A 10,742-nucleotide genomic window follows, 5' to 3' on the forward strand; every position below is an offset into this window, starting at 1 on the left:
ACTTGGTAACTCTGGGGATCATGTTTGGTTTCCCTGTGCCGGTCTGGTGTTGGCACTGCCCGGGTGCCCTGCAGGCTGGCTGCCGAGGGACTCGAGTTGCTTCTCCCCACTCACGGCTTCCAGGTGTCGAGATTCCGACCTTGTCAGGCCATTTAATCCCACCCTGTTTCTACTGCTTCATTTCTCAGTTCATCGAATTCTTTGTGTATTACACGTAGTCCTCTGACCTTGTGAAGCCTCTTGAATTTATGGGAGCAAGTTTTGATGCCACTTCTTCTGCCAAGTCCAATAATGAAACATTTAAAAATACTTGTCGCAGACTAATTTTGTGGGAAGTTTGCTAACAGCCTGCCTCCAGCCCAGCAATTTGGCTTTCCGCGCTGCCCAGTGTCATCTTGTCTTTGAGCTCCTCCTTACCCCATGTACAGTTTTTCTGCTCATCCCTGCTATAACTGTGTCTGGTTTTACATGTGGCCCTGTATCAAACGCCGTGGTGCAGTTGGGGTAGGTGAGATCCATTATTTCTAAAAAGTAGTTTACTGTTCTCCTCAAATACATGGTAGTTCTTCCTTCACAGGTGGGAAAAAGGAGAATTATCTTGGAGGGCCAGGGAGGTAGGTGTACACCTGGGTGCCCCCAAGAAGTCCAGATGCCTCAGCCGGTGGGGTGGCAGTCATTGCTAGAAGCAGATGCCTAGGTGGCTCACGGCGTATTGCTAACGAGAGGCCGGCTGCCTGCAGTTCAGTTTTCAGTGTGGATGTACTGACTGCAAACACACATTGCCCAAACATCACGCTCCCAAAAGATACGATGTACGTGCTTTTTTCCCCTCTAACCCTCTCTTAGGAGGTTCTCTTTAGAATTCGTGCCGTATCCTGAGGTGCCGATGTCGATGCCCTCGCCCCAGCAGCCAGCGGGGCTGCAGTCAGGCAGCGCGGCTTCTGCTGGATGCCAAACTGGCAGGAGTGAGTTTCTGGCCATGGCAGCGTCGCTTACTGCCCATTTGGGCATCTGTTTAACAAAAAAAATAAGGACGTTTTGGATTACCCAGCTTGTGGTAATCAGCTGACTCGGGTTTTTTTATCTGAAAACCCAGAGAGTAAAGTTTGACATTTGAATAAATAAGGAAGTGACTCCTAATCTGAGGCAGAATGATGTCTCATAGTGGTGATGTCCTACCTCCATGTTATGAAAATAAAATACACAAATGAAAGCTTATGAACTTGGATCAGGACAGGGAGAAAACAAACAAAACCTCCCCTTCAGAAACAGGATCCTTACTTATTTAACAGAAGTATATTTAAGCTTATTTTGCATTTAAAATGTGAGAGCTATGCAGATGCTGTCTTTATGTAGCTCCTCCCCTCATTCAGTTTTCTTCATTTTCTTCATTGTTTGTACGTGTCTTGTTAATGCGGCTAATTGTTTTAACCTCCAAATTAGTGAGTCAGAGTTCCTGGGCAGAAAATGGAAAAACTTGGTATTTTTTATCATAACCTGTCCTTTCATACTGATCGTGAATTAAAATAACGGGAGAAAAAGATACTCTAGCTAGAATCAAAATGCACGTGAAATACATAGCACACAGCAGCTTCTGTGAATTAGATGTGTGTTAATAAATGTGTGATATACTTGAATTGAAACCAACAGATTCTATCAAAATTACGATACAATATTAATTTATGACAGCTGATGTGAAAATGTTTCCACTTCTATCTACCTTTCCTTGGGCTTGTGCAGAATTGTCCATCCAGTGTATGCTCTACAGAGGACTGTCCATGCAGTGTATGTCTGCAAAGAAATGTGAACTACAACTATTGGTTTTATTACTAAGAATGGAAACTCTTATTTAGTAAATAAAAACATATATGAAATGGAACAGAAGCAGTCTGCCCTTTTTGATTTATTTTTTTTTGTCGGCGGTGGTTGTATATATATTTTTTTTTGTTACAACTTTCTTTGTAGCTCTCCACCTCTTAGGTGAAACAGCCTAATGATAAAAACCACAGAATTCACAGAATAGAGTAGACGTTTTGGATTGCCTCATTTATCTAAAAACGAGGTCTCCAGTAAAGCATGACCAAACTTTGAAAAAGAAATTTGTTAGGGATTTTTTTTTTGTTCGGCTTATGGGCAGTGTCTTGGAAATCACAATTCCATAAGTGGCAGGCTTCTTCCTTCTCCTGTCTTTGATGATGAGAGGTGCTTAGGGCATGAAGACTTGCTTCTTGAAAAGGAAATAAACTAGTCATATCAAATGCACTACAGCTTTTGTTATTTTTCCTGTCTTCAATGGTATATGTTCTTGACGTTTTGTTGAGTTTAAATTTAGAAAGATTAAACACAATTTTGAAAATTTGTACTGGGGAATTAAAACCTTTTTGAATAATTTACCCATTTTTTTTAGTAGGCTGGATAATTCAATTAAGACTTGTCTGGGAGAGCAAAGTTGATTACATAAGGAGTTATAGAAGCAGTAAGGTCAGAGGCTTAGTGAGAAGATACACAGAAAATGCTAAATACCAGCTTTTAATTGTTTCATCTTTTCGAAAGTACTGCAGTTACAATGAAAAGGAATGTAGTCCCATAAGCCTTTTACATTTTTTAACTTTGAGATGCAGGCTGCATACTTAGGAAATTCTTGCAATGACATTGGAAGGGTAACTTGTGTGCATATGAAGAACTAGGCTTCCTTTTACTCTCTTGAATGGCTGATGAATAAGAAATTGATAGCTTCAACTGTAAAGAGCTTCAAACATGGTTAGCCATGTTTTAGTTAACTTGTATTGTTAGATGAACAACTTTGATGGCTTTTGGTTTGGAAAGTGGGAAACAATTTGAATTTTATAATTTAAATTGGAGTATTTGTTTCTTTCTCCTTTGTAATGGCTGAATAATTGTCATGGTGTGGCAGGACTGTGTTAATATTACCCAAAATAGCATGGGATATCCTGATACCAGGAATAGCCTTTTTTCATCTTTTTATTCTACTGTGCAATATGACCACTTCTTATGTTGGAATTTTGTACATCTATCTGTTTTAATCTTAACACCTTGGAGGGTATTTTTACAAGAGACTTGATTACTACTACATTTGACGCTTTTTTTTTTCTTTTAAAATTCCTCAATGTTTACTGTTCGCCTTTCATACAATGTCTCCTGTACTGTGTGCTATTCGTAGGAATTTTGACCATCTGTGACTGTCTTTCATTTCATAAAATAAGTAGGCAGTCAGCATCTTTGAGATGTGGTTGGCAGTGCTTGTTGTGTATCCAAAAATGATTAAATATGGTCTATTATCTGCATAGTTTCTCAGTGTTAGAACTAAAATGTGAACAGTAAGGATGCTTTCGTATGATGCCATGATTTTCTTCCGTGTATTCTGGCTTCCCTTAATACCTAATACAGTTGCTAATGAACTTTTTTCATTTGCTTAATCATGTGTATCAAATGGAAGCCCTCTGAAAAAAAGTCTTCGCACTGGCGTTATTTCCAGGCATTAATAGTTTGGGTTAGTGGATTTAAATTAAATGTTTAGATGAGTGGTAAATGGGGAAGAGAGAGAAATAATTTTGTGGTTAGATAAATTTGGGGTTTTTTTCTAAAATGTTTATGTTTAATATTTTCTCTTACTTTTTTTAGGGCTGAGGGTAGCCCAGGATGGCTGCAGCTTCCTATGATCAGTTGTTAAAGCAAGTTGAGGCATTAAAGATGGAGAACTCCAACCTTCGGCAAGAGCTAGAGGATAACTCAAATCACCTAACAAAACTGGAAACTGAGGCATCTAATATGAAGGTATTGCAGCTCTGTGCCTGTATGCATCTGTGTTTCTGTTACTGCCTTTTGTGTCATGGACTGCAAGTTGCTCAGCAAGTTTTTTGTGCTTTTAGATTCCTACAGAAGTCCTTTTCCAGACTCTGTAAGGGAAAAAAACTATCAAATCTACTTAGTGAAGACATTTATTATTATTTTTTTTAATTAGACAATTGAAGTATTTCAAAACAGTTTTTTAGAAAGAGCTTCCAGTTTTCATAGCTTCTTTACTGGTATGTCGTGGTAAGCACCACCATTTTAGCACTGCTGTACTTAGGAGCAGCAAGTCCAGTCTGCTGACATAGTTTGACAAAGCAAGTATTGTTCAGCTCTTGAAAGTATGGGAGAGACTGGAGGTTTTCAGTGGTTTAAGGTAAGTTTAAAAATTTTGGGGTTTACTACAATTACTATATTTAACATTCCAAAAAGGAAAGTTCATTTTAAAATAAGACCACAAGTTCTGCAGCCTTTCCCAAAGGCAAGATTCATACTTAATTTCACCCAGATCCGTCCACCTGGTGTTTATTGGTTAGGTGTAGGCCTTCAGAGCCACCTATCCAAGAGGAACACTGGCTCAGCTGGTATTTAGATGGATTTTGATCAGTAGAAAGATACGTACACAGCTGCGTCTGTGTGATCCATGACTCTGACCAGGGCTGAATTTCACAGTCATTACAGGTGCGTTAATGTAGTGTTCTTCCTAAGCTGACAAATCCTGCTGCTTTTTGCTAACAGCCAGCAAAACCAGTCTGCTCTTGGTACCTCAGTTAATACAGCTCAGAAATAGCTGGTATCTCTTAATATACTCCTGTATAGCGTAGGCATATTCTAAATATCAAACAACATTTGTATGTCTATCTCCTTACTTTCTGATATTCATATCACAGATTTACTGTTCCTTTATAACTAGTATTTATTTTTTAAGTATGGTAATCTGATGAATATAGCAATTAAAAATACTTTGAACTTAACTTGCTTCTCCTCCAGCATGTAAGTTGTGACCTACATACTCACTGTAAGGAGAGAAATTTTCTCTGTTCTGAAGCACTGTCAACTAGTTACAACACTTGAAAGAAGCACAAATTTTTCAGATACATTTAATCCTTGCATTGCAGTGTAAAACAGAAATGTCTCTGCTACCTAAATTGAAATGAAATTACAGTCCTTTACACCAGCTACTTGAAACAGTGGTTGGCATTCGCGGCTGTGGAAAAAAAATTTGGTTTTTTGCTCAGTTATGTATCTGAAAGCTACTTCTGTTGTTGATACCATTTTTCTTAAAGTAATACAACAGATTTGTCAGTAACTCCCCTCTTTTCCCTGTCATTGCAGTGTAAAATAATAGAGGGAAGAACAGGGAAGATGATCTTCCTCACAGTTTGAAAAAGGAAGAGTAAAAAGGTCTTTTTTTTCCCTTTTTTGTCCCCATAGTTATTTTTTCTTTTTTCTTTTTTTTTCCTTTTTTTCTTTTTTTCTTTTCTAGCTTTTGTACAGATAATTAAATTTCCACTGACCTAGAGACAGACCAGCTGTATACGCTGGTCTCTGGGGCATTAATTTGGGATGCGGAACAGCTTTCTGTCCTTACATCAAACTTGGCAGACCACCAAACAGAAAGTGCCTCTCACACTCCACAGATGAGTGCTTATGAGCATGTTCAGAGTAAATGTTGCAATTTTTCTCTCCTGAAATGCCATTATAGATCTAAGGAATTTATCCTAAAAATCTCCAACTCAAGTATCAAACTCAATATGTTTCTTTTCATTTTGGGGGATGGGTGGGGATTGTTCAGATTAATTTGATTTATTTTTTTTTTAAATCCATATTCTATGAAGAAATCCTACTCAACTGCGTTCCTCGGGAGTGCTTGCTCCTGCACCTGAACCAGGAAGCTGTTTCTTTCCCTTGTTTCTTCAGATGTGTTTGGAAAGGGTCAAAACCTAGTTTTGACTTGACTTGAACCTGAAGGATGGTATGGGGATGATCTTGGAGTCTGACTGGAGTCTGTGGGTGAAATTTGATGGGGATCATTGCAGGATTCTCTTTAGTAAGGAGATAATTTTAGTTTTGCAAGCTTTTCAAGAAAGTATGCGGTGGCTTTGTTCTACTGAAAGAAACTGCATGGTTTGTATGCTTCCAGTGCCATAATTAGGGGTAATTACAAGAAAAGTAATTAGAAGAACTGGAGAAGTGGAGATTGAAAGCCCTTTGGCTGCTGTATAAGCAGTTAAAACTCAAAATACTTTGGAAAAAACTCGATCCTTTTGGAGCACGTAAGTGTCACCGAGCCCTAGCAGCCCCTCCCGCCAAGTGAAATCCCAAGTCTTAGTGGGAGAAGGGGAGCAGCAGTGGGGAAAACAAGCTGTGGTTCTGTGGCAAACTTTGCTGTTCTCGCGCCATGAATTTTGATCTGTGGGGTAGTGCAGAAACATCTCACGGTGATTCTTTGATCTGTTAATGTGTTTGCTTGTGTCTCCTCTTTGGCCTTTTATTCTTTCATTGGTTGTGAAAGGCAATAGTTAGGAAGGGCATTTTAAAGGCAATATTGTATTTTTAAAGAAATTGATTTTGGAAGTAGTAGTGTTAAAATGTTGTGTAAGTGTGCCTCATCTTTATAGTCACTCCATTTCAGAAATGTAAGGTAATCATACTGGAATTAAAAGCTTAACATGAGCTCATCTTGCTCATGTATTTATTATAAACTACTACTGACCTATATAAGAACGATGTCTGAAATGCTCCGTGTTTAAAGCTAAATTTCATATTTAAAAGAGAAAACTGTACATTTGCTGACCAGAAAACAACATGATGGGTGAAGAAAGATAAATGTGATAACAGGCATGCCAAAATGATTAGTAAAACAGTGTCCACTTTGTTTTTTAATTTGTGTTCTTGTAGGGATTAACTGTTCAAACAAAAGAAATCCCTTAGAGTATTATGACTAACTTGGGAAATTCATTTGTTACTATTGGCTTACTGTCAGATGAAATACAGCAATTGGGTATGATAAAATGCTCTCTCTAAATCAACAAATATGCTGTTTGGTGGTCAATGAAATAATGAGGCTGGCCCAAAAATGAAGAAAAATGGTTTCACTGTCTAGATGTAGGTAGTAACAGTAACTGCATAAGACACAGACTATGGACAAATTTAGAAAAAAAATGAACATAGTTTTATTTGCATTCAAAATCTGTAAAATTCATGAAGAGGCAAAAAGCAGTCCAGTGTCAGCTATACTACTTCGTGCATGTAAATGTAGGAGGCTTTTTCTTAGAAAAATACTTCAATTTTTGAGACATATGTTGCAAACGAAGAATCTCATAACTGGTTCTTGTAAAAGACAAGTGTTTTTCTGTTGAGGATGGCTTTTTTTTTTTTTATGTCGTAGCTAATTCATATCAGCGTTTTTCCACGTGTAAAATCTGTGGGGGAAATAGGTATGTGTAATTTAACTTCATGTACTCAAGAAGTAGCAAAAGAACGTCGTGCTTGATTTCCATACTCAATCTCTGAGTACTTGATTTTACAGTAAATGAGTAACACATGTTAATTTTGTGTAGGAAAGCTATCTTTATAATAGATGATGCTCTGTGGGCATCTTTATATATGTACTATATACTATATGTAGTTTATATAGTACACTTGACATTATATTCTACATATGATTTTCCCGCTTATTTAACGTCCTCTGTATTGTGTCCACACTTATCAATAATAAAATAGACTGTCAGTAGAACTGAGTCAGATTTCTTGAATTTTTTTTGAGAAATATTCTAACCAGCTAAACGTACACAGTAAAGAAGCAAGGCAGTGGTTAAACTCTTGTTCTCAGAAAATCGTGACCTGCTTATTCGTGTGCTTTTTTTTCCAGTTTTTTTTCTGTGGAGGCTGGATTTTTGGCAGATCATTGTCCTCATGTAAATATTTTAGTTTTAATAATTTTCTGTGGATTTTTTTTTGTTTTGGCTTATTTGTTCGTATTAAGGAATTCAGGTTTAAAAGAAAAAGTCCTAGAGAACGAGTTACTATGATGTCCAGCGTGGGTACAAAGAATGTTTTATTTTTGACATGGATGGTGTTTGTGAGTTTCTTCCACTAATTAGACAGCAAGGTAATAAACCTTGTGATGCTATTATGCTGGATTGGAATGGATTTTGACTAAATAAAAAAACCCAAGTGCTAAGATACTTGAGGATTTTGATTTTGAATGTGTTTGTACAAAGTTAAGCTAAGATAATGTAATGTGGATGCAAAAGGAATTTTAAGCCTATGGAATACAATATTCCACATTTATTGCAGAGTTGTGCATACCTTGTGAGGTTGATCGACTCATACTCAAATTAGCAGAATTAAAGGTAAAAAGCATGCTAAAGAAGATGTCATAGTGCCTGTTCTTTCATCTTGTTCCTGTGATGATGGAATTGTGAGAATATGATAAAGCCTATATTGTATTAGAACTGACTGTGATTTTATAATTAAATACAATTAAGTTGTATTTTATTTTACCTGCAAATGCAACTTCCTATCATATCTTTTTATGACTATTTAAAGGGATGAATGCACAAATCCTTAGCAGAAATAGCGGACTGACTAGCAAGTTAACAACAGTTCCAGTAGCTTTTTTGTTTCATTAAAAAGAGGGCATCTGAAAAATATACTGCTTCCAGCTTGGAGATTGTTAGCATACATTTGTTTATAAAAACAGAAGATTAATGTTCATAATGTTCCAGAAACTAACTGCCTTGCAATGTTTTGACACTCTGTTACACTTTTTGAACACAAACTTTTTCTCAGCCTTGTATGGAAGTAGCATTTTGTGATCTTTAAGCCATAAGAGTTGGGGGGGGAGGAAATTGCTAATCCTTTACATCAGGTATGCCAGTGGCTGAATCACACCTTTTTTTTAGAAGTTTACATGTGTAGTGACATAAGATTTCAGATCCTATTTTGTCCCCTTTTGCCCAAGTTTTAAGGTTTGCTTTAAAATGGCTGCTGAGGGATTCTCCATTTTGGAATATTTGACTACTTTTATCACGTCTCCTTGATTAGGCAAGCAGGTGATCCCATTTTCTTTTAACTCACCAATGTTACGGTCATACATGCTTAGCCACCATTTCTTGATGTTTAACCTTGAAAACCTACTTTATTCTGATCTGCTGTCTCTGATCATCAGTGTTTAATGAACCTCATTGTAACATACAGAAGGCACTAAGACTTTTTTTTGTAACTGGCACAAGAATTTTTATTTCACTGTATCATGGTAAGCCACATACTTCCAAATTAGAGTTGGAAGCATAATGTGTTCACAGAGGCCTCTGACACATACAGCTTAACAATTTTGTTGTGTGGTATATATGTATGTAGTGTGTATCTATCTGTTTATGAGGTTCCTCAAGTATATGGTAAATACAACGGATACCCATGTTTGCAATCCCATCTTCAAAAATCTAAAACCAGTTTTTCTTCTAAGGCACCAGAAATCATACATCTTGCTGGGGATACTTACTGTGTCAGGTAACAGGACTTTCCCATCTCTGTGGAAAGAGAGAGCGTTTTTAGCTTGACCTTGCCTTTTTCCTTTTATGTTTGGTGACAAGGCTTTTAGTTGGCATCACACACAGTAAAATGGCATAAAAAAATAATTGAAAAATTATGGTAAGCTATGAAAGCAAAGCATTCAGTACACAGAAGAGAAATGCTTATGTTAACAGAGATATATTTGATCTGGAATTGTTATTAGTGAATAGGCTACACATCATAAGCAAACCGTGCTATAGCTTAAGAAGTTAGTATTTGAATCTTGAATTTAGTATGATTAAGGCATGTCTTTGTGCATCCTGTTACACATTGTAGTAGTATTAACATCATTTCCAGAACTGTCACTGGAAATCTGATTTCCAAGTGATCTGAGTTAGCTGGCATGCTGTTATTTCTGCTAAGAGGTCAAGTCAGATATAACATAGTGGCTTATAGTTTCTTCATGAACCAAGACCAGTGTTGTGATACCCTCCACCGTAATTGCTCATATGGAGCTTAGGGATATTTCCCTACTATACAGAGCTCATCTCAGTGGCCCTGTCTCAAATTTAAGTGTCAACAATAGAACTTTCAGAACAAAGGGATGAAACAGATACAGTGAAATGTCAAAAATAAATTACATTCACCCAAGTGTTTGAAAGCAACTTGACTATGAAATTGTCAACTGTAAGGTATAACCTGTTCCACCCTCTTCAGCAGTTGGGAAGATTGAGGTGTGACCTCTTTGGCTTTAAAGAAAGAGAAGACTACAGCCTAAGAAAGAGGAGAAATCATTTACTGGAGTGATGATGAGATCTGGATACTTAAAATTGTAGTCATGCAAATTGTTTCCCTTCTGTCAAAAGTCTGTATCAGTTTGTCAGTCAGTAACTTCTTGTTCGTGGATTCTGAAGTTCCCCTATGGTAGGTTCCCGCCTTGCAGCTGTTCAGCGAGTATGGCTTCTTAGTCAAAGCTTCTCTCCTGTATAATCCACACCAGGTCAACCTTGCTACTTGAGAGAGCTTTCCTGTTAGGTACCCCATGGCCCCTCAGGTACTTTGCCAGCCTGTTTCCACTTGCTGACTTACGTATCTTCCTTTATTTGCTGTCTGTTAAATGTAATGGTACATTGTCAAACAGTAGAATTCAAACTGAAGAAAATTCAGCAATTACTATTTTTTTTCTCTTCCACCAGACAGACCTTTACATTGCTGACCAAATTTGTGTGTATACATGTCATTTTCCTGCAAGATTCTTTACATGTTTAGGTCCTTCTGGTTGTAAGAACTGCTTGTGATTGTCAGACAAAGATCAAGATCTGTATTCTGTATTTGAAATGGCCTTAGCATGCAATTTATGGAAGGTGGCAGGTGCGATGCCACTTTTTAAGAGAAAAATGTTTAGGAAAAGC

The 10,742-nt window shown here is 37.3% G+C and overlaps 1 protein-coding gene across 3 annotated transcripts in view; it reads left to right on the forward strand.

The window, feature by feature from the left end:
• Positions 1-3,643: 3,643 nt before the first annotated feature.
• APC (APC regulator of WNT signaling pathway) overlaps positions 3,644-10,742 on the forward strand; it is a 61,444-nt gene continuing 54,345 nt past the window's right edge. For all 3 annotated transcript variants that reach the window (XM_035888464.1, XM_009648679.2, XM_035888465.1), the window contains exon 1: positions 3,644-3,795. In XM_035888464.1, coding sequence (XP_035744357.1) covers positions 3,661-3,795 — 135 coding nt within the window. In that variant the 5' untranslated portion in view covers positions 3,644-3,660. The remainder of the gene's footprint in view (positions 3,796-10,742) is intronic.

Source organism: Egretta garzetta, unplaced genomic scaffold, assembly GCF_000687185.1.
Source record: "Egretta garzetta isolate BGI_Z169 unplaced genomic scaffold, ASM68718v1 scaffold271, whole genome shotgun sequence".
Classification (NCBI taxonomy): domain Eukaryota; kingdom Metazoa; phylum Chordata; class Aves; order Pelecaniformes; family Ardeidae; genus Egretta; species Egretta garzetta.